General features: G+C 39.3%; 1 protein-coding gene, 1 non-coding gene and 1 pseudogene across 30 annotated transcripts in view; 2 read left to right on the top strand and 1 right to left on the bottom strand.

The window, feature by feature from the left end:
- The window catches only part of LRRFIP2 (LRR binding FLII interacting protein 2), a 131,459-nt gene that overhangs the window by 22,197 nt on the left and 84,832 nt on the right, over positions 1-24,430 (top strand). For 27 of the 28 annotated variants that reach the window (XM_033212014.1, XM_033212012.1, XM_033212013.1 and 24 more), the window contains one exon: positions 6,574-6,718. In XM_033212014.1, coding sequence (XP_033067905.1) covers positions 6,629-6,718 — 90 coding nt within the window. In that variant the 5' untranslated portion in view covers positions 6,574-6,628. Of the gene's footprint in view, positions 1-1,547; positions 1,596-6,573; positions 6,719-24,430 lie in introns of all 28 variants that reach the window. The other variant, XM_033211992.1, reaches the window with a different exon arrangement.
- On the top strand, positions 16,627-18,178 carry LOC117083871 (annotated as a pseudogene). Its single transcript, XR_004437240.1, has one exon. The product of XR_004437240.1 is annotated as an NEDD8-conjugating enzyme UBE2F-like (transcript).
- Positions 20,241-20,344, bottom strand: LOC117084610. The gene has a single exon (XR_004437539.1). It is a non-coding gene; the product is annotated as a U6 spliceosomal RNA (small nuclear RNA).

Genomic DNA, 24,430 nt, shown 5'->3' with positions numbered 1-24,430 from the left:
TTTGATACAAAGTTCCTTAAGAATTTCTCCTTTTTTGTTTTTATTATATACATGTGGTAGACAGCAAAATGATTATAGTTAAGGCATTTATTTTTTCCAAATTGTTCTGTACTTTAGCAGAAACTCTTAGCATGGTTTAATGCTATTAGTGCATGCTGGAGGAAATCAAGGATATTTTTGTTTGGTTAAAAGTATGAAATTATGAAGAAAGGCCAGGATTGCTTTTTTTTGTCAATTTCACAAGCTAAATATGCAAAACAGGTAGTTAATTCAGAATGCTTTAAATATTTTTGGAGTGCTTTATAGTTTGTTAAATGCTTGGATTTTTCTTCATTCATTTGAGCCTCACGTTAACCATGTTATATCGATGAAACTAATAAAGAGATGAAGGTGTAGAAAGTGGGGAGGGTAACACAGCAAGTGGTAGTGCAATCAGTTGAACTTGAATCTTCTCATTTTAAGTTTTGTCAAGTGGCAACAACTGCAATCACACTAAGTCTTTAGTTCAGGGACAATTCCATGTACTGGGATTTGTTTATGAATAACTACAAAATGTTTTCTTGTGCAGACTAGCGTTCACAGTAATGGCAGCTGTGATGCAAAGACATATAGGACAGTATTTTGAATTCTCCATGATGCAATACTTAGATATAAAGGAACTATCTATCAGGATCCAGATTAGGCACAGAACTTTCTAAGTGTCCTATATTTAGAATGTGGCATACTGGTACTATATGCACATTCTGTTCTTACAAAAGTGGACAATATCATGATTGAAGTGCCACATTTACTGTGGCAAAATGCCTGTTGTTTCAGATGTGTATTATATGAGAAGCTCATTGGAGAAGAGAAAGCCTTATTGAAATATCTGTCTGTTTTGGAAGGTTTATATTCCACAAGATCCTGAAGATACTTTCCTTCTTTTCCTTAAGTAGACAAATGCTTCATGACAAAACCATCTGGGGAAAATCAACTTGACACTGTGTGGGTAAAGAACTTGACAGAAATACAGGCAGTTTTGTTCTTATCAATTGAGGAAAAGGTTTAGCTCTTTCAGTTGTTTGATACTACCAAGGAAACACTCGAAGGAGTTAATGTGCTCCTGAAGAAAAGTGTTCTTGAGGAAACCTTGGGGTGGAAATTTACGGCAAGTCCTTTAGAATCAGAAACAAAATAATCTATTTAAGGTTTCCTTTGAGTCTACATTCTCAGTTTTGTCATTTTGTTGAAAGATTTCCCACTGGCTATGTTAGGAATCTTATTTCTTTCAAGGTTTCCTCCATCACTGATAAAGAATGACCTGGAGTTAGTAGAAAATAGATTGCATGAGAACTGAAAAACCTTTCCTTTTTCCTTTTTCCTTTTTTTTCTTTTTTCGAGACAGGGTCTCCCTCTGTCACCCAGGCTGGAGTGCAGTGGTACTATCACGGCTCACCGTAACCTTGACCTCCCTTGGCTCACATAGTCCTCCCACCTCAGCCTCCCATGTAGCTGGGACTACAGGTGTTCGTCAACTTGTCTGGATAATTTTTTTTTTTTTTTTGTAGAGACAGGATTTCACTGTGTTGCCCAGTGTCGTCATTTTTCTAATACTGGTAAGGAAACCTGCCTGCAGGGTACAAATAATACAGTTCTTTAAAAAATACTAGGTTATCCTTTGAGCTAGGTCGTTCTTGATCTGCATTATGTGAACTGAAAAAGGCAACTGGACCTGGCCAATCAGTCATATAAACACCTAGGTGCTCTCTGTAGATATGATAAGAAGGATAAGGAAGATAGGAAGTTGTTCCTATTTCCTGCTTATCCTGTGCTGCTTTTTCCTGTCATCTCTTTCTCAGTGCTGCCTATTCTGGAGCTTGTTGAAACGATTTTGTTTGGAAGCAATTTTAAGAAAGAATTTTTTATATAAATCTGTGGTCCAGGAGTACTCTGGCAGGTGTAAGGCTTAGGCATTGTTAGTTGAGAAAGAAAGAAAATGGATCATGGGGATAGAGGAGAAAGAAAAGAAAGAAGTACATTCAAAAGAATGCTACCAGCAGTGGTTTCAGATTGGCATCTCAGTAGTATAGCATATTATGTTTAATTTGGATGTGATCCATTTGGGGGCTAGTTTATTTCTTGCGCCTTAGATTGGAATGTTTTTATTTTTATTTATTTATTTTTTTGAGATAGGGTCTCACTCTGTCACCCAGGCTGGAGTGCAGTGATCATGGCTCACTGCAGCCTCGACCTCCCAGGCTCAGTCAGTTCTCACACCTCAGCCTCCCAAGTAGCTGGAATTACAGGCACATGCCAACATGCCTGGCTAATTTTTTTTTAAATTTTTGTAGAGACAGGGTTTTGCCATGTTGCCCAGGCTGGTCTCAAACTCTTACGCTCAAGCAGTTCTCCTGACTCAGCCTCCCAAAGTTGCTGCGATTATTAGATGTGAGCTACCACGTCTGGTTTTAAAATGCATCTCTTTTTCCTCAATGCTATTGAAATTTTAGAGAATTAAGGAAAAAATGCATCCATAATGCTATCTTCCTAACAAAACCACTCTTAAACTATTGATATACTTCTAGCCAAATCTATTTTTATTCTCTGATTATTTTTATGTGTCTGAAATTAGAAAATGCTTACATTTTTTCTCCTGCTTCTGTGAAATATCTTTCATTATGTCCTTGGAAAGTTGACTAGTGGACAAATATTGGATGATACCACAGTGCGTTCACTAAATTGTCACTGTAGTCTGAAAAGGAACATTGTGTTGCATGTCGCTTTGTTTTAGTAGATGGCTAATATTTGTATACACCATTACCATTTTTTTTTTTTAATTTTATTTCGGCTGGTCATGTGGCTCATGCCTGTAATCCTAGCACCTTGGAAGGCTGAGGCGGGTGGATCACCTGAGGTCAGGAGTTCGAGACCAGCCTGGCCAACATGGTGAAACTCCATCTCTACTAAAATTACAAAATTAGCCAGGTATGGTGGCACACACATGTAGTCCCAGCTACTTGGGAGGCTGAGACAGGAGAATCACTTGAAACTATGAGGCAAAGGCTGCAGTGAGCCAAGATCGTGCCATTGAACTCCAGCCTGGGCAAGAAAGAGTGAGACTCCGTTTCAAAAAAAAAAAAATTTCAATAGTTTTTGGGGTACAGATGGTTTTTGGTTACATGGGTAAGTTCTTTAGTGGTGATTTCTGAGATTTTAGTGCACCTATCACCCAAGCAGTTTATACTGTACCCAATATGTAGTATTTTATTCCTTACCCCCGCCCTTGTCCCCATCACCAAGTCCCCAAAGTCTATTATATCATTTTTATGCCTTTGCATCTGTATATTTTAGCTCCCAATTATAAGTGAGATCATATGATATTTGGTTTTCCATTCCTGAGTTACTTCACTTAGAGTAATGGCCTCCAGCTCCATCCGAGTTGCTGCAAGAGACATTATTTCATTCCTTTTTATGGCTGAGTAGTATTACATGGTGTGTATATACCACATTTTCTTTATCTGCTCATTGGTTGATGAGCACTTGGGTTTTTTCCGTATCTTTGCAGTTGTGAATTGTTTTGCTATGAACATGTGTGTGCATGTGTCTTTTTCATATAACTTCTTTTCCTTGGATAGAGACCTAGTAGTGGGATTGCTGGATCAAATGTAGTTCTACTTTTAGTTCTTTAAGAAATCTTCGGATCATGCCTGGTGGCTCACGTCTGTAATCCCAGCACTTTGGGAGGCCAACACGGGCAGATCACCTGAGGTCAGGAGTTCGAGACCAGCCTGGCCAACATGGCGAAACCCTGTCTACCAAAAATACATAAATTAGCTGGGCATGGTGGCGTAAGCCTATAGTTCCAGCTACTTGGAAAGCTGAGGCGGGAGAATTGCTTGAACCTGGGAGGCGGAGATTGCAGTGAGCCGAGATTGCACCATTGCACTCCAGCCTGAGCGACAGAGCGAGACTCCAATCTCAAAAAAAAAAAGAAATCTTCATATTGTTTTTCCATAGTGGTTGTACTAGTTTACATTCCCACCAGCAATATATACACTATTACTATTAGTTAAGTGTATAATCTTCAAAATTATGCTGAAGATGATTGGAGACCCCTGAGAAAACTTTTCTGTCCTTTTCAGGAGTTGTTCTGATTTGTGTCTGGGATATATCAGCTGCTACATTAAGAAGTATATTTTTTCGTGTTTCCTTTTTTTTTTTTTTGAGACGGAGTCTCACTCTGTTGCCCAGGCTGAAGTGCAGTGGTATGATCTCGGTTCACTGCTACCTCCACCTCCTGGGTTCGAGCGATTCTCATCTCTCAGCCTCCCAAGTAGCTGGAATTACAGACATGCGCCATCTCACCCGGCTAGTTTTTGTATTTTTAGTAGAGATGGGGTTTTGCCATGTTGGCCAGACTAGTCTCGAACTCCTGATCTCCTGTGATTTGCCTGCCTTGGCCTCCCAAAGTGTTGGTATTACAGGCGTGAGCCACCACGCCCAGCTGGTGTTTCCATTTTTAAATGAGTTCTTAATAATCATATCCAGATATATCTTCTCTAGTGAAATAAAAGTAATAAACCATCATCAGTCTTTATTCTGGTGGACAGAATAATAAGTTAGCTCTGATGAATGAGAAATGGTGTCAGATAAGTTGGGAATATCCTGAATCTTTATTGGAGAAAACTTTTTGGTGGAGTAGTTCTGCTTTATTTAGCCTGAATCAAGTAAATTCCAGTACATTAAAGTCATTTAGAATTTCAATATAGCCAATTCTGTGAGGACAGACTTACTTGAGAATTCCTTTGTGATTCATACTGTAATGAAATTTTGCTGGTTTATTTTGTTAAAGGAAGTCAAAATTTTTTTAAGTTACGGAATATTTAGCTAAATGAGCTATACTTGTTAGCAATGTGTATAGAAGAAAACAGGTCATGAAATTTGGCTTGCATTCTTTCATGGTAATCTTTAATCTCAAATACCATGTGTTAGAAAGGTTAGATGGTCTTTGTCATCCTTATTATTTAATCCTGGCGGATGGGTTTTTCTTCTCCCTTTTGTTAAAATAAGTCTAATAAGTAATAGTAACAGGTTCATAGATACATGCTTTTTTTTTATATTTTGAGAAGGAGTTTCCTTCTTGTTGCCCAGGCTGAAGTGCAGGGGTGCAACCTCGGCTCACTGCAACTTCTGTCTCTTGGGTTCAAGTGATTCTCCTGCCTCAGCTTCCCAAGTAGCTGGGATTACAGCCATGTGCCACCATGTCCCGCTAATTTTGTATTTTTAGTAGAGATGGGGTTTCACCATGTTGGTCAGGCTAGTCTTGAACTCCTGACCTCAGGTGATCCACCTACTTTGGCCTTCCAAAGTGCTGGGATTACATGCATGAGCCACCGCGCCTGGCGATATGTTCTTAATCATTTGACTACATCAGTTTTGTTCATCACTGTACCTTTAGCACCTCCTGTAGTACCTGGTAACAACAGACACTCAGGTATTTGTTATATGGACAGTGTTGGTTATCGTTAATTACAGAATAATAAACCTTCATTTTTTTCTTTTATATGGTTGTTGGGTTTTTTTTGTCCATTTGTTTTGTTTGTTTGTTTGTTTTTTTTTGATATGGAGTCTCTCTCTGTCACCCAGGCTGGAGTCCAGTGACATGATCTTGGCTCACCTAAACTCCGCCTCCTGGGTTTAGGTGATTCTTGTGCCTCAGCCACCGGAGTGGTTGGGATTATAGGCATGTGCTACCACGCCTGGCTAATGTTTGTATTTTTAGTAGAGATGGGGGTTTTACCATGTTGGCCAGGCTGATCTCGAACTCCTGGCCTCAAGTGACCTGCCCGCCTCAGCCTCCCCAAGTGCTGGAATTACAGGTGAGAGCCACTGTGCCTGGCGTTGTTGTGGTTTAATTGGAATTTTTCTTAAATTACACTAAAAAGCAAAGTTAGTATTGTAACTATAAGGCTTAGTAGTAAAACCACTTGAACATCTTCTAAAAGTTTAGGCTGAATAACTTCTGAAATTTTTTCATTCTGGTATGGAAATTGGTTTTAGAAATAACTATAGTAATTTATTTATTTATTTATTTATTTTGAGACAGAGTCTCGCTCTGTCTCCCAAGCTGGAGTGGCGCAATCTTGGCTCACTACAACCTCTGCCTCCTGGGTTCTAGTGATTTTCCTGCCTCAGCCTCTCGGGTAGCTGAGATTACAGACGTGTGCCACCCTGCTCGGCTAATTTTTGTATTTTTAGTAGAGACAGGGTTTCACCATGTTGGCCAGGCTGCCCAGCTATAGTAATTTTAAGTGGTTAAGTAGAATTTCCGCTGATGGCAGCTTTCTGAGGCTAATATTGTAATACACTCTCACAGGTTGCCGTGGGTAGCATAGTGAAAAGAGCTGGGAGGTTTAGTAATTAGTATAAAATTAAATATTCTAAAATTTATTGGAATAATTTGGTAGTGGGAAGAGGTATTTGGTGACTGATTTCTCTAGGAAGAAATACAATTTCTCTGTTAAAAGTGAATGTATAAATGAACATGAAAATTGCACAGGAAGAAATAAATTATTATGTTTTTGTTTACTTCAGGGCTGAAAACACAGTTAAATCACTTGCAAAGTTAAAAGACTGTTAAGAACACAAGATGGGGACTCCTGGTTCTGGGAGGAAAAGAACACCTGTGAAAGACCGATTTTCTGCAGAAGATGAAGCTTTGAGTAACATTGCCAGAGAGGTATGTTTGGTAAATCCCCTCTCAACACTGAGTTGCACAGATGTATTGTAAAAATGCCGATTTGACAGAGATAGACGTTTACTAATTGAACTAGTTTCGGATGTTTATCATGAGCAAGATGTTATAACTGGTCTCTAAAATAGTGTATTAGAATAAAATATAGTTGGATATTATCAACAGAAATCAAATATAGAGATGAATCTCTGAACAACACGTTTTATTTGAGACAATAGAATTGTAATTTGGGCATACACACAGACTGCATTGGTCTTTGGTATGTCCAAAGAACAAAGAAAAGATTGAGGTTTTTATTAGAGAAATGTTATGCATTGTTTTGAAAGAAAATGCATTGGCACTAGCGAAGTTTTTGGGAGCTGGCATGCTCTGATTTGTGAGTGACTGTGGAAGGTAAAACTAGTCTTAGAGTTACCGCAGTTCATTTCTGCAGCTACTAGGTAAAACTGATCTTAAGGTTATAACAGGTCATTTCAGCAGCTAGCTTGCCAGATAATCCCTGGGCAGGTGCTTGTTCCCTAAGTGCTTTTCTTTTCCTTTTCTTCCCCCCTGGTCTCGTGACTCTAATTTAATTGGGTATGACAAGATAATTCCAATGTATATAATCAATTTTCACAATATCCAATGCATCCAAAATTAATTTTTCTTTATATTTTTGTGGGTTACTTGAGTTCCATGTACTTGTTATAATGTATTGAAATTTATAATTAATCTTTCGAATGTAAACTTAGGATAATTAGAATGTTGAAGATATGAGGACTATATAGAAATACTCATTGGGCTATTCTGTTAATATGCTTTAGAGGTGGTATATAAATGTTGATGGAAACAATATTTCCTGTCTGTTCAGATTCAATGTTTTATTTTTTGAAACATTGCAGTGGAATTTTTATGTTTAATTCTTTTAGTTGGTAACAGAACTTCTGGGGCAATTTTGTTTCAGTTTGTTGTAACTCAGAAAAAAGAAGAAGGGAAGGGGTGTCACCTGTTGAATCACTGGCAACATTTCCTGCAGTATATTGGAAAGTCAACATGACTACCAGCTGGGATTTCTTAGTCAATTGCCAACTTTGTTTCAGACTCTATCTGCAACTGCAGGCTGACCATAAACTAATATGGTATGAGAGTTGCTCAGAGCATCATTAAGAGCATCATTAAATTATATTTTTTTGGTGAGAATTATTACCATAGCACTTCCTCTTTGTTATTAGTAAATAACTCATTTAGGAATAGTGTAGTTTCCTTTTGACACATTACACACTCTTTTGATCCAGTTCATTGTTATGATTTTCCTTTTGGAAGCTACTCGGTTAGCTTTTGAATTAGAAGTCAAATGCTGTAGGAGGCTATTTGAAGCAAAGGAAAGTTACTACCTAAAACCTGATAAGAAATTGTGATATTACCATAACAAAAATACATTAAAAATCAATGAGAGCATTTGGATTGTTTCCATGTCTTTGCTGTTGTGAATAGTGCTCCAGTGAACATACATGTGCAGGTGTTTTTATAATAGAATGATTTATATTCCTTCAGGTAATGGGATTGCTGAGTCAAATGGTATTTCTGGTTCTAGGTCTTTGAGGAATCACCACACTGTCTTCTACAATGGTTGAACTAATTTACATTCTCACCAACAGTGTAGAAGCATTCCTGTTTCTCCACAGCCTTGTCAGCATCTGTTGTTTCTTGACTTTTTAATAATCGCTCTTCTGACTGGTGTGAATGGTTTCTCACTGTGGTTTTGATTTGCATTTCTCTAATGATCAGTGATGTGGAGCTTTTTTTCATGTTTGTTGGCTGCATACATGACTTCTTTTGAGAAGTATCTGTTCATGTCCTTTGCCCACTTTTTAATGGGGTTTCTTTTTCTTGTAATTTTGTTTAAGTTCCTTGCAGATTCTGGATATTAGATCTTTGTCAAATGGATAGATTGCGAAAACTTTCTCCCATTTTATAGTTTGTTCACTCTGATGGTAGTTTCTTTTGCCTTACAGAAGCTCTTTAGTTCATTAGATCCCGTTTGTCAATGCTTGCTTTTGTTGCGATTGCTTTTGATCATGAAAATTTTGCCTATGCTAATGTCCTTAATGGCATTGCCTAGATTTTCTTCTAGGATTTTTATAGTTTTGGGTTACATTTGAGTTACATCAACTCTCAAATGCCCATCAATGATAGACTGGATAAAGAAAATGTGGTACATACACTCCATGGAATATTGTGCAGCCATAAAAAGGAACTATATCGTATCCTTTGCAGGGACATGGATGGAACTGGAAGCCATTATCCTCAGCAGACTAACACAGGAACAGAAAACCAAACACCACATGTTCTCACTTATAAGTGGTAGCTGAACAGTGAGAACACATGGACACAGGAAGGGGAATAACACACACTGGGGCCTGTGGAGAGGGAGCACAGTGGGGTGAGGGAGAGCATCAGGATAAATAGCTAATGCATATGTGGCTTAATACCTAGGTGATGGGTTGATAGGTACAGCAAACCATCATGACACATGTTTACCTATGTAACAAACCTGCAGGTCCTGCACATGTATCCCAGAACTTAAAATAAAAATCAAAGAGATATTTTTCAGTTAAAAGATGAAAAAGTAGATACGACTTACAGTGAGTGATCTTAACTGTTTGCACAAATGAAGCATTTTGGAAGCAACATAATTGTAGTTGAAAATTGAAACTACCCAGAATGTTTCCTTTCAAAATTGGCGAGATTTACCCTGATTTCTATAAGGGAGGAAAATGCCACCACCTTCTAGTGTCCTTTTGTGTTGTCACTAAGTATTTGAACTTTTTTTTTTTTTAATGTGATGCTTTCTTTAAAAATTGTATAGGATTCTAACATCCAGCACTTATTGAGTGCTTACTATGTGGCAAACACTATTCTAAGCATTTTACATGCATTAATTCATTTAATCCTTATAAAAATCTGCAAAAAATTCTGCAATCAGTTTTTTTATCTGCATTTTGCAGATGCGGAAACCATTGCACAGAAAAATTAAGTAATTTCCCCAAGGTTACATAGCTAGGAAATACTAGAGCTTGGATTCAGACCCTGAAGCTTGGCTCCAGAGTCTGTGCATTTAACCTTTTACTATGTCAGATTGTTTCTCAGTCCTCTCTAATTCTACCATTAATAGCTTGTTTTTTGTTTTTCAGTAATTTTTCATGACTTTGAAAGCAGTTTTACATCTTGATTCTCTCAAAAGTCTTGAGCTAAGTAGGATAGATAGATATTATTATTAGCCATGTTTACAGCTGAGGAAACAGATGATGTTCAGATAACTGTCTAAAATGTATCAGAAGCAAGGCTAAAAATTCAGCCATTTGAGTCATTGTTCATGTTCCAGGAGAGGTGGGCTTTGGAGACTTACAAGTGTGACTTTGAATTCTGGCTATACTAGTTGCTGGTTGAGTAATTTTGTTAAGTAACTTCTTTAGACTTCAGTTTCCTCGTCTGTAAAATGGGAGTAATATTATTTTGCTGTCTCACAGTGTTGTGATGGTTAGAGAAGATAAGGCATGTTGACCTTTAGAACAGTGTTAGGCTTGCAGTAGGCTATTTGTTGCTTATTGAAAAGCAGAAATTGGGCTGGGCGTGACGGGTCACGCCTGTAATCACAGCACTTTGGGAGGCTGAGGCGGGTGGATCACGAGGTCTGGAGTTCAAGACTAGCCTGGTCAACATGGTGAAACCCCATCTCTACTAAAAATACAAAAATTAGCTGGGTGTGGTGGCTGGCACCTGCAATCCCAGCTACTTGGGAGCCTGAGGCAGAGAATTGCTTGAACCCAGGAAGCGGAGATTGCAGTGAGCCGAGATTGCACCACTGCATTCCAGCCTGGGCAACAGAGTGAGACTCCGTCTCAAAATGAAAAACAGAAAAGCAGAAACTGAAAATGATAATAGAAGACTGGTAGAAAGGTAAAATGGACTCTTTTTGTAAAATAAACTTATTAAGATAGGTTTTCTAAAACATGACCGATCATCGGAGTCTCCCAGGGAGCTTTATCAGCGTACAGATTCCCAAGCTATACCTCATACTTAGTAAATCTGAATCTATGGGGGTTGAGCCTAGAAATCTGTATTGCTTGGTTGATTGAAGGAGATGAGGTCTTGCTATGTTGTCTAGGCGGGACTTGAACTCCTGGGCTCAAGTGATCCTCCTGCCTCACATACTCTCACATTCTCTCTCTCTCTCTCTCTCTCTCTCCTCTCTCTCTCTCTCTCTCTCGCCTTAAGTTAGAAGCAAACAAAAAATCCCCACAACAATAAAAATGATAAACTGCTTAATCTTTTTTGTTGTTGTTGTTAAATCTTAAGAGTTTAGTTTATCTTTTCCTAATTTCAGATTGTTTTTTGAATTGAACAGGGAATGCCATCAATAAAGAAAAATAGCTTCTTTTTCTTCTTGCTGCTTAGGATTTGCTCAGGTTTACATGCTTCTCAGTTGGCCAAAAAGCAGGTAATGTGAATAAAGAGGAAAAGAAGCAAAAAGCATAAATATGGTTTATAAACTGAATAATTTGTGTGCTAAAATATGGAACTGAATGCATTTTAATAATCTTAGTAAAATAAACATAATATAAATTTTACCATTTTAACCATTAAGTGTATACTTCTGTTGCATTAAGTACATTTACCTTGTTGTGCAGCCATCACCACCATCCATCTCCAGAATGCTTTTCTTTTTTTCTTTTTTTTGAGATGGAGTCTTGCTCTGTCGCCCAGTCTGGAGTGTAGTGACGTGATCTTGGCTCACTGCAAGCTCCGCCTCCCCGGTTCATGCCATTCTCCTGCCTCAGCATCCAGAGTAGCTGGAACTACAGGTGCCCGCCACCACACCTGGCTAATTTTTTGTACTGTTAGTAGAGACAGGGTTTCACCGTGTTAGCCAGGATAGTCTCGATCTCCTGACCTCGTGATCCGCCCACCTCGGCCTTCCAAAGTGCTGGGATTACAGGCGTGAGCCACCGTGCCCCGCCCAGAATGCTTTTCATCTTGAAAAACCTGAGTGCATTTTTATGTTTAATTTTATTATTGTTATTTTTTTGAGACAGGGTCTCTGTCACCTAGGCTGGAGTGCAGTGGCATGATCTTGGCTCACTGCAACCTCTGCCTCCTGGGTTCAAGTGATTCTCCTGCCTCAGCCTCCTGTGTAGCTGGGACTACAGGTGAACACCACCATGCCCAGCTAATTTTTTACTTTTAGTAGAGGTAGGATTTCTGCATGTTGGCCAGGCTAGTCTCAAACTCCTGACCTCAAGTGATCTGCCCGCCTCCACCTCCCAAAGTGCTGGAATTACAGGCATGAGCCACCGCGCCCGGCCTCTGAGTGTGGTGGGGTTTTTTTTTTTTGAAACGGAGTGTCATTCTGTTGCCCAGGCTGGAGTGCAGTGGTGCCATCTCTGCTTACTGCAATCTCTGCCTCCTGGGCTCAAGTGATTCTCCTGCCTCGGCCTCCTGAATAGCTTGGATTACAGGCATATGCCACCACACACGACTCATTTTTGTATTTTTAGTAGAGACAGGGTTCCACCATGTTGTTCAGGCTGGTCTCAAACTCCTGATCTCAAGTGATCCACCTGCCTTGGCCTCCTCTAAGTGCATTTTTAAAAGATATTGAAATGTTTGAAGACTATTCTGTGAAGGCAGGAATGTGGGTAGATTTCTAAGTCCTGTCATGTCTGTAATAGGCATGTTGCTGTTTTGCTCTGGGGGCTCAGGCTATTATAGCTGTAGGAAGATCTCAAAAGAGCAAATGTCGGAAGGGATCACTTTCCCTAGGGTTTCAGAAGACCAATCTGAATGCTTACCTTTTGTGTGTGTTTGGCTTTGATATTTTCATGGGCTTGTGAAAAATGCCATTTCAGAGTTGACTTTCAATGAAATTGTCTGAAAGCATATACCTGGTGTATCAAATTGGGGACCCTTAGATACCTAGCCTCTCAAAAGGAGAATGATGAGGGTAGAGTGAAAGCTAGTTATGCTGCCTTACCTTAGTCAGTTTGGTGAGTGTTAATGGTGAGTTTCCTTTTGAGAAGAAATTGAAGCCTCTTGAAGGGTTTGCAAAGTCTTTTTAAGGCATCACGGAAGCCTGGAGTATTATTGCTTTTCTTGTTTTAGAGCTGAAATTATGAAGAAAACACATTTTATGCATACTTCTTCAAGTGAAAGTCACAAGAATGTTCCTTTTTTTTTTTTTTTGAGAGAGAGTCTCACTCTGTCGCCCAGGCTGGAGTGCAGTGGCGCCATCTCAGCTCACCGCAGCCTTCGTCTCCCAGGTTCAAGTGATTCTTGTGCCTCATCTTCCTGAGTAGCTGGGATTACAGGCGTGTGCCACCACACCCAACTAATTTTTGTAGTTTTTGTAGAGACAGGGTTTCACCATGTTGGCCTGGCTGGTCTCGAACTTCTGACCTCAGGTGATTGCCTGCATCGGTCTACAGGCATGAGCCACCATGCCCAGCAACAAGAATGTTGCTGATTTTTGTCCCTGATGATCTGAGATTTTTTTTTCTGGATCTAAAATTCTGTGATTTCTTCCAAAGTCCAGAACCCAAAGAAAATTGATGTTCTTATGCATAGTTCTCTTAAATCTAGAGAATGAATGTCAGACATAGAAACTGATTATCTTTTCTAGATCAGAGGATAGGATCCTGAAGAGGAAGTCATAAGTGACTTCCCCAAGGTTACATAGGTAAGAAATAGCAGAGCTTGAATTCAAACTCGTGAAGGTTGGCTCCAGAGTCTGTACATTTAATCTCTATGATTAATAATTATTTAATAATTATGATTTTTAATAGAGACAGGGTCTTGCTATGTTGCCCAGGCTGGTCTCGAACTCCTGAGCTCATTCAGGATAGGATCATAAGAATTGGAGTCTAGTAAAGAATATCCAGAGATTTTTGTGTTGAGCAGAATTTACACATAAACATATTTGGTTTAACTGAGTGTGGTGACATGTGCCTGTAGTCCCAGGTACTCAGCAGGCTGAGGTAGGAGGATTGCCTGAGCCCAGGAGTTCAAGGCTTCAGTGAGCTGTGATCCTGCCACTGCACTCCTGCTTGGGCAACAGAGTGAGACCCCCACCTATAAAAATAAAAAATATGGCGTGTAAATTTACTTGTAAGAGGTAAGAAAGGAAGCGCCGTGGCTGTTTCACATTTGTGTCTGCTAGAACATTTGGATTTTTTTTTTTTTTTTTTTTTTTTTTTTGAAGCAGAGTCTCACTCTGTCACCCAGACTAGAGTGCAGTAGTATGATCTCAGCTCAGTGCAACCTCTTCCTCTCAGGTTCAAGTGATTCTCCTGCCTCAGTCTCCCAAGAAGCTGGGATCACAGGTGCGCGCCACCACACCCAGCTAATTTTTGTATTTTTGGTAGAGATGGGGTTTCACCATGTCGGCCAGGCTAGTCTTGAACTCCTGACCTTAGGTGATTCCCCCACCTCGGCCTCCCAAAGTGCTGGGATTACAGGCGTGAGCCACTGCGCCCAGCCTGGATTTCTTTTTTTAAAGTGTGCAGTTCAGTGATATTATCCCATGTGTTTGGTTCGGATTATTCTGTGTAAATTGGATTTGTCTGAAAAGAAACTCCACAGGAGGCAGAATTACTCTTATTTAAAATACTCATGTTCTCAGTGGTGGTACACAAAAATTCATAGAAGATTATGAAATGACTGGGTTCAGTGGTGCATACCTGTAGTCCCAGCTACTTGGGAGGCTGAGGTGTGACGATTGCTTGAGCGCAAGAGTTCGAGACTAGCCTCAGCAACATAGCAAGACCCTGTCTCTTAAAAAAGAAAGAATATTATGAAATATGAGTTTTTTTTTAAATTATAAAAAGGGAATGTTTTTCTATTTCTACCCAGTTAAAAAATAATTATCCTCCTTTGTGCCTATTGTTTTTATTAGACAGATTCTTTGAAAGAACAAATCTAAGTTGTGGTTTTAGTCATTTAGGATTCCTTCAGGTGGTGTTAGTGCATGAATTCAGCTAATTCTATTTGTTTATTTGTTACTATTAATAATAATAATAATAGAGACAGAGTCTTGCTGTGTTGCCCAGGCTGGTCTCAAACTCCTGAGCTCAAAAGATCCTTCTGCCTCGGCTTCCCAAAGTGCTGGGATTACAGGCCCTCAGCCAATTTTCTTTGAGTGCAGACTCAGTGTTTTCTCCATTTACACACTGAAACTAAGACAAAAGAGGAGGGTGAGGAATGTGATTGGGGTAACACTTTGCTTGTACTTTTTCCCTACTTCTAGAGCCTGGTCCTGGACACTTTTTGTGATAGCCAGTGTTACTCTCAGCATCTCACTGTCCCTTGATTTGTTCCTCTTACTGGAATTAAGGGAGGATTATTGAGCCTTAAAACTTAGTCTTGTCTTAATGTGACTGAAAAGTATTGGTATAACTTTCCTTGTCATAATCTTTGCCATTCCTGTGACTTACAGGGATTTGGAGAAAAATATTCAGATAGCACAATATCATTTACCTAAATTTGAAGACATTACTAGTAACACCCTTTTTCCCCCATCACAAGTATTTTTGTTAGTCCCCAAATTAGTATTTTTGGTTAAATATGTCATTGCAGATCCAAAGTTTTACTTTTTATATACTGTTTATTGGATTGTATAAAGTCATCTCTCATTCCAAAAGAATATTTTTGCTGTCAAAAAGTCTCTGAGTAAATGGAAGATATAGTTGTTTGACATCAGAAAAAGATGAGTTATAATTTCTATAGTTTATCTACTACATGTTGGTGTTTGTGCACAGAAAAATTTAAATATTTGTCCTCAACTACCGAAAACTTAAAGTGGTTAAACATAATCATGTTGTAAGATTTAATTAAAAATTTTTGTACTAAAGGGAAGTTGCTAGGAAATAGAGCAATAATTTTTGTTAATTTGGAAACCATGGCAACACAGTAAATATTATGTCTCTTAATTTGTCTTTCAGTGTTTTTTTGGCATGAGTGTCATGGAAGAGTAAACAAAATTAAACACAATGAACTCTGAGTCTTTGCTACCTGAGTTAGTCATTTTCTTTGAATGTTTTACTTTCTCAAATTTTATATTTCAAATTTCTTAAAATTAAAGCATAGTCTTTAAAGGCCTAAATTGTACATTATCTCTCTTTTGTCCATGCCAGTTGCATAGGTTTTATATTATGGATGTATGTGCGGCTGGCATTGTTGGCTTGGTTTGGTGCATTTCTGTCAAATTATGAGTTGTAAATTTGCCTCCTTTAAAATAGCAATTTTAGCACCATCAACACTGTGATACAAAAGTTTTAAAGCTAGAGGATTTTCTTGTTTTAAAGTCATTTGAGTGTGTTTCATGTACTACTGTAGTATTTTGTTTTGTTTTGTTTTGTTTTTGACATGAGGTCTTGCTAGGTTGCCCAAGCCAGACTCGAATTCCTAGGCTCAAGTGATTCTCCCACCTTGCTTCCCGAGTAGCTGGGATTACAGGCACCACTACCATGCCTGGCTTGTTTTTGAGAAACATTAAGATTTTGGCAATAATATAAGTATCCATGAGTTCAACACCCAGCATTATCAAATGTTAACATGTTGTCACAGTTGTTTCAGATCTTTTCTTTAAAATGTTAGGAAGAAAGGACAGGAGAAAGAGATATAAACCAAGTTTAAGGTCCTTTGTTTCGTTTCCCAGGCTTATCCCCCTCCTTCCTCCTATTAAGGAATCAGTGTGATAAAATAAAAATGTGTCCTTCCTATTCATGTTTTAAAAGTTCTAATGACTTCTGGTCCTGCCACCTGGAGCCAATGTAGCTATGAGGGGCCGTGTCTTGCCACCACTGCCCAGGCCTGCCTCACGTGTCTTGGGGTGCCCAGGGTAAAGGCAGGAGTGAGTAATGCTGACACCTGTAAGCAAATTGAAGTGCGATGACAGTCTCAAAGGGTCTGGGACGTCAGCCATAGCATCTGGCCCCACTCAGAGGGTTCTGTGAGAGACAAATTGATTGTTAAAGAGGTTGCAGAGCTTGAGCTTATTTACCTTGTACATGTCAAGTGTATTTCCTGATCTAAAAAGCTTCATTGCTTTCTGCTGACTGTAACCCCAGACAAGGGTTACTACCAGGGTGGAAGATTTCAGCTCAAAACCGGACTTCCTGATGCATGTAACATGGTGCCTTCCAAAGTCAAATGCCTGACCAGGATCTGGTACCCCAACATCACAGAGATGGGGGAAATATGTCTAAAGTTTACTGAGAACATTCAATTGACAGCACTGGCTGGGCTCCCACGAGAACATTAAAGGATGTTGTTTGGAGGTTAAACTATTTGTTTACTAATCTTCTGAATTTTGACGATCCGCTGAATGTTGAAGCTGCAGAACATCATTTGTGGGACAAGGAGGACGTCTTGAATAAAGTAGATGACTACATCAAGTGTTAATGCCAGATGATAAAAGGAGAAGATTGCAGGCCCGTGGATTGTGTGTTATAGTTTGTCTCTAATGTGAAAAAGCAGCAAGAGGCAACGCCTCCTCTCCCCTGTCCCCTGACTCTCCCTCTCAGTCCCCCTGCATTGTCCCAGTCTTGTGACCATGTTGTCCTGAGGAAGACCATCCTCATGACTGCCCATTGTAGATGGAGAATTCAACATAAAGACAGCAAGAAAACGTATTTGGGTTTCTAAAGAGTTTTCTGTTTACCTTATGTTTTAGGCTGTTCTTTCATTGCTATAAATAGACAAGACTGAGTAATTTAAAAAGAAAAGAGGTTTAATTGGCTTATCGTTCTGCAGGCTGTGCAAGCATGGCACTGGCATTTACTTGGCTTCTGGGGAGGCCTCAGGGAGCTTTTACTTATGGTGGAAGGTGAAGCAGGAGCAGGCACGTCATGTGGTTAGAGCAGAAATGAGAGCGTAAGGGGGACAGCCAGATCTCATGAGAACTTAACTGTTGTGTGGACACACCACGCTGTGAGAGATCCACCCCCATGACCCAAATACCTCCCACCAGGCCTTACCTCCAAAACTGGGGATTACATCTCAACATGATATTTGGAAGAGACATCTAAACTATGTCATCTTAACATGTTTACTTTTTTGAACTCATATTGTTTAGGCTGTTGGTGATATTCTTGAGAAGTTGTAATGAACTCAAAATTGAGGCTGGAGCTTTCTTACTCTTTTCCCAAACAAAATTGGTTTTCTGCTGAACTGATGCTCATGATGTGTTCAGTGTAACTTGCAGATTGGAATAAGAAACCTGCTACAAATTGTGATTGGATGCAAATGCCCTTAGTGTCCTCTGTGCATGTTGGCCCTATCTAGATGTCGTGAAGTTTCCCGGAATGCATAAAGTCTTTCACTGTAGACATTTTTATTGAAATGCATATTTTATTTAATTTAAGTATATTTTGGACCAATTAAATTAATTTTTTACAATGTAATGCTTTATTTTTTGTATTCTCATTTTGTATTTTGTATTTTCATTGTATAGGGCAAAGATGTTGGGTTGGCTGAGGATGGTGGCTCACACTTATAATCCTAGCACTTTGGGAGGCCGAGGTGGTGGGCAGATTTTGTGAGCCCAGGAGTTGAGACCAGCTGGGGCAATATGGTGAAACCCTGTCTCTACAAAAAATACAAACATTAGCTAGGCATGGTGACATGTGCCTGTAGTTCCAGCTACTCAGGAGGCTGAGGTGGAAGGATTACCTGAGCCCAGGGAGGTCGAGGCTGTGATGAGCCATGATCATGCCCTGGGCAACAGAGTGAGACCCTGTCTCCAAAAAAAAAAAAGGAAAAATGTTGGGTCAGCCACCTATTGAAGAGATATACAAAGAAACTATGAAAGACATTATTTGTTTTGTCCAAGTGCAACAAGAATATGGCTCTGAAAAGTCATCTCTTGCTCTCAGGTCCACATGTGGCAAGGACATTTTGGAGCTCTTTGAAACTAGATCTGGATGATAAAAATAAAAACAAACAAACAGAAGGGCAGGAAGCCCATTCTCACATGCCACTCAGAGGAAACTGGCTGGAGCTGGGACCTGCTGGGGTTGGTGTTCCTGCAGTGGTCATATGATCGTGAGCCAGTAGCTACTTCTTAGAGTGCCAGACCCTGGCTGTCCTGAGGGACAGGAGAGATACCTCAGGAATCAGCCCAAACAATGTCTGATGCCACTGAGACTGTACCTGTGGCCACCTTCTTATTTGCTTTGACTCCAGGCCCTGCCTGGGGGTGAGCCTGTTAGGCCTTGGAGGACCAGGATTCAGCAGCAGCATATGCCGTACTTGGCCAGGTTAACGCACATTGGAGGAAGAGCCCAAAAGAAAGACAGGTGGATTTATTCCGGTTTTTAAACATTTAAACTAATGAAATCAAATGCGAAATAAATGTTTGTCTGGTTTCAAGAAAACGTTTTAATATGTATCACCATAAACAGCCTTGTTTAATGAGTTTTTGTATATTGCCTTCAAAGAGCTCTATAGACACAGGGGTGTAAAGCAGGTAGCACTATGGTGGAAAACTGCCAGAATAGTAAGTAGTTCAGTATAACTGGAGAGGGGCTAGGGAATGGGAGGAGGTGATGTTAGAGAGGAAATAGGGACCAATCATGAAAGGATTTGTGTGCTGAGGAATTTACTTTTGATTTTCAAAGCTGTGGGGAGCCATTAAAGGGCAAATCCTTTTTCAGATTTGAATTACAGTGTAATTGCTTTAGCCACCCAGTGGAGAGTGAGTGGTAGAAGGTAGAAGGCAGAAAACAGTTAGGAAGCTGTTACAGTTTTTAATTTATTTTTTGAAACAGGGTCTTGCTCTGTTGCCCAGGCTATAGTGCAGTGGTACGATCTTAGCTCACTGCAACCTCCGCTTCCTGGGTTCTGGGACTACAGGCATGCACCACGACACCCAGCTAATTTTTGTGTTTTTTGTAGAGATGGGGTTTTGCTTTGTTGCCCAGGCTGGTCATGAAGCTGTTATAGTTACCTTAGTGAAAGATGGTGATAACATGAAATAAGACAGTGACAATGGGAATAGGGAGGAAGGTCTGGATGGAAGAAATAGTAAAGAGAATCTTGATGGGAGCAAAGTAGTTGAGACTTAGCAACTGAATATGGAGGGAGAATAGAAAACAGGAAGGACCCTTATGATGAGTCTTTGTTTCATATTTTGGGTAATGGGGTAGTTGATGGGGAATATAAAAGAGAAGAGGAAGGTTAAGGGAATGATTATAAATTAAATTAGGGTTGTATTGTGTCTGAGGTTCTAGTGGGAGAGCCTCAATTTTTTTTTTTTTTTTTTGGATACGGAGTATCACTCTGTTGCCCAGGTTAGAGCACTGTGGCAAGTTCTTGTGCTACCATGCCTGGCTAATTTTTGTTTTTAGTAGAGATGGGGTTTTACATGTTGCCCAGGCTGGCCTTGAACTCCTGAGCTCAAGTGATCTGCCCACCTCTCAAAGTGCCAGGACTACAGGCATGAGCTACTGTGTCCGGCCTGAATAAAAAAATAAATAAATAAAGATGCTTCACAAATTTGTATGTCATCCTTGCACAGAGGCCATGCTAATCTCTGTAGCTTTCTAATTTTAGTATATGTGCTGCCATACTGAACAAAGCCTCAATTTTTAATAGCCAGTTGGATCAGGATTGTGGGAGAAAATTCTAGCTTGGGCATAGAGATTTACAGACTAACAGTATGACCCAGAAGAGAATATAGAATGAAATGAGCAAGAGCTGAAGCTTGAAAGCTTTAGTTATATTAACATTTAAGATGCTAGCTTATGAAGGATTCTGAAGGAGAGAGAGGAGAGAATAAAGAGGAGAACCAGGAGACACTAGTATTGGAGAAAGCTGAGATGAGAGTTTTAAGAAAGAATGTGTGTTTAGTGATAGCAGAAGTCCAGAAAAGACAGATGAGATAAGAATAGAAAAATTCTATTGGGTTTGGTAGTTAGAGGTCATTAGTGACTTTTGTGGTGAGCAATTTCAATAAGGTGATGTGAGCAGAAGCCAGATTGCAGTCATTTGAAGAGAGTGAGAAGTGAGAAGGGAGGTGTGAGAAAGCTGTAAAGAGAAGATAGGGTAGAATTGGACCAGGGTGAGATTTTTTGCTTGCCTTTTAAAGATCAGAGAGACTTTGAACCTAGTTATGATGAAGAGAGTGAACCAATAGAAGTAGAGAGCAAAGACCCAGAAGAGAGATCAGATGGTTGGGATAAAGTCCAGGGGAGGACATTGTAAAATGGAGGGTGTGTATGGGTGTGAGTGTGTGTGATGGGGCTTGGGAGGGTTTGACTTTCAACAACAGAAGAGACAGCTCTTCCAGTAGAACCACAGGGAAAGTAAGAAAGAAGGGAAGACTGGAAAGTCTGTTAGTGGCTTTGGAGGGTGTGGAGGGAATGCCTTCTTCAGACCTTAAAATGCCTTCTGTCATGAAAACATTGGCACGGGAGGGGAAATACTAAAAGTATCAGAACTGGAATAATGAAAGAAGTGCCGAACTGATAAGGTCTTGCAGAAAAACTTTTTCCATTGATAATTCAGATCATTTACATTATATATCTTGGAAATACCTTCCTGTTTTTGTTGTTTTTTAAATAGGCTACACGTTGATTGGTACCCATTTTGTTTTTAGAAACCGTGTATGGTTCATTGTGCAGTAGTCTCTCCTTCATGTGATTTTGCTTTCTGAGGTTTCACTTACTTACGTTTGACCATAGTTTGAAAATATTAAATAGAAAATTTCAGAAATAAATAATTGTTTATTTTTGTTTAAATTGTGCGCTGTTCTGAGTAGCATGATGAAATCTTGCATCATCCTGCACAGGACATGAATCATCCCTTTGTCCAGTGTATCTACACGGCGTACACTACCTGTTAGATAGTCTCATGGGAGCTGGCTCTGTTAGCAGGGTGACTGTCATGGTATCACATTGGTTGTGTTTGAGTAACCTTTAGTTTATTTAATAATGACCCCAAAGAGGAAGAGTGATTCTGGCAATTTGGATATGCCAAAGAGAAGCCATAAAATTCTTCCTTTAAGTGAAAAGATGGAAGTTCTCAACTTAGTAAGGAAAAAAAATTGTGTGCTGAGGTTGCTAAGGTCTATGGTAATAACACATCTTCTATTCATGAAATAGTGAAGAAAGAAAAGAAAAATCTGTGCTAGTTTTCCTACTATATCTCAAACTACAGAAGTTATAGCCAGTGTGTGTGATAAGTATATTATGATGGAAAAGACTAGATTTCTGAGTGGAAGACATGAACAGAAACATGTTCTGATTGATGTCAGTGGGATAGGGTTTGGTACCATCTGCAGTTTCAGGCATCTATGTTGGGACTTGGAACTTACCTCCCTTGGATAAGGGGGAACTACTACTTAGAGTACATACATCCTGAAGAAATACACTTATTTGTGGTTCATTAGATACAGTACTTAAATATACATACCCTTCTCCTCCTCCCAGATAGTAGTCTCAAGTGAAATTCAATTTATGGATTATATTTTAGGGAAACAGCACTGCCTAGCCCATTGAGTAGATTCCTCCTACTTGTAGACTCATTGGATGGATGGAAAATTTAGAATACGATTGATTGGCCTTACATGAGTCTCTGATTTGGAATGTCACCATGAGCCACAACAAGTTTATTTTAGCCTGTTCCCCTCTGTTTATTTAACTGAAGCAGTAACAAAATCCAAATTTAAGTATCAAAGTTTAAGAGTGCTTTGGGTATTGGGCATCACAGAATATAGCTAATCATATTTTACTTTGAGACATTTTTACCTCACTTGTTCCTTGTTTCAGGTAAATTAATTCCACAATGGAATAGTAAGGATGGGGATAGAGTTGAGATGGAGAAACTTAAGTTAGAATTAGAAAACTTGATGTATTGTAAGTGAAAGTACTAGGAGCCTGTTTGGAAGTGGAGGGAGTCTGTTGGAGTAGATGGAGAGGATGGATTCAAGGGATGTTGTAAAGGAAGATTTGTTAAGGAAGTAGGGGGTCCTCAGACCTTGGGTTTGAACAAGAGTGGCAAGGTTCCATTTCTGGAGACTGGAAAATAAGGAAACAAAGCCTGTTGGCTGGGGGAAGATGAGATTGATTTTATTCACTCTGGTTTTGGTGCTGACAAGATAGATGTTAGAAATGTAAGTTTTTATTTTGGTAGAGAAGTCAGAGCTTGAGATGCTAGATTTGAGTCATTCTCATTGGCTGGTAGTTGAAACTGTGGAGTAAAAAATGAGAGTAAAGCCTGTGTACAGTAAAAGGAGATTATCTACATTTGGTTAGTAGATACTGTGTACAGTAAAAGGAGAAGATTGTCTACATATCTAGTTCTCTATTCAGAGAACTAGAATAGTATTATTTCATAGAAAAGAGATAATCTGTGCTAAGTTGAAAATCCTAGGATAATTATCCAAAGTAAGCTTTTATGATTTGTCTAAGGATATACAATTATACTTGGACTATAAATATGTAAGTTGGAGGCAATGTGGTTAAGAGTGTGAACTGAAGTAAGATTCTTAGGATGTAGATCTCAGCTCCAATATTTGCTTGTTGGGGGAAGGCAAGTTACTTAACCCTTCTGTACTTCAAGGGGTTATTTTGTGGAATAAAAGAAAATAAGGCCAGGTATGGTGACTCACACCTGTAGTCCCACCACTTTGGGAGGCCGAGGCAGGCAGATTGCTCAAGTCCAGGAGTTCAAGACCAGCCTGGGCAACACAGTGAAACCTTGTCTCTACAAAAGCAAAACCAAAAATTGTTTGGGTGTGGTGGTGCATGCCTAGCCTCAGCTACTCAGGAGGCTGAGATGGGAAGATCACTTGAGCCTGGGAGGTCAAGGCTGCAGTGAACCGAGATCACGCCACTGCACTCTAGCTTGGGTGCCAGAGTGAGAGCCTGTCCCTGCACCCCGCCCCCAACCCCACAAAAAAAGAAAGAAAATAAGGATCTATCCTTGCTAATTAAGTGGTCAAACCATGGTAAATATATTATCTGGATAGTTTGGGTTTTCTATTGTGAGGTGATTATTCAGATAATTTAGTTTAATTTTATAAATATCAAGAGCAAAGGTAAGATTTAGTACAGTTGTAATTGGATCTTGATGTATTACTCAATCATTATTTCCCAAATTGTGTTTATTGGAGCATGACCCTTGAAGTATCATTTAGGGTTTATTTAGTAATGTGGTCAAGTCTGAGAAATACTATATATTCTATCCTCTTCTTTGAAATTCGTAAAGCATATTATTAAGGACTGTGATTTTAAAAAATGTTTAACTTAGCATTTTCCAAACTTGTTATTAATAGGTTATAAGCTCCCCTTTATCCCATTTTATATATTAAATTTTACATATTATTTATTTAGCTGAGGCATTTTTGATGCATTCAGTCTCATCTATTTAAAAAATTTAAATTGTGATATAATTCACATACCATCAAAACCATTCACCATTTAAAAATATTCAGTGTTTTTAAAATATATTTACAAAGATGCACAACTATCACCTACCTAATTACATAATATTTCATCAGCCCAAAAAGAAACCTCATACCACTTAGTAGTCACTCCTCATCTTCCCCTTCCCCAGCCCCTGGCAACCAGTAATCTACTTTCTGTCTTTATGTTTTTGCCTATTCTGGACATTTCATGTACATAGAATCATGCAATATGTGACCTTTTATGTCTGGCTTCT

Source organism: Trachypithecus francoisi, unplaced genomic scaffold (assembly GCF_009764315.1).
Source record: "Trachypithecus francoisi isolate TF-2019V2 unplaced genomic scaffold, Tfra_2.0 Lachesis_group0, whole genome shotgun sequence".
NCBI lineage: Eukaryota > Metazoa > Chordata > Mammalia > Primates > Cercopithecidae > Trachypithecus > Trachypithecus francoisi.
The sequence above is the reverse complement of the archived record's forward strand: the minus strand, read 5'-3'. Positions and strand labels throughout refer to the sequence as shown.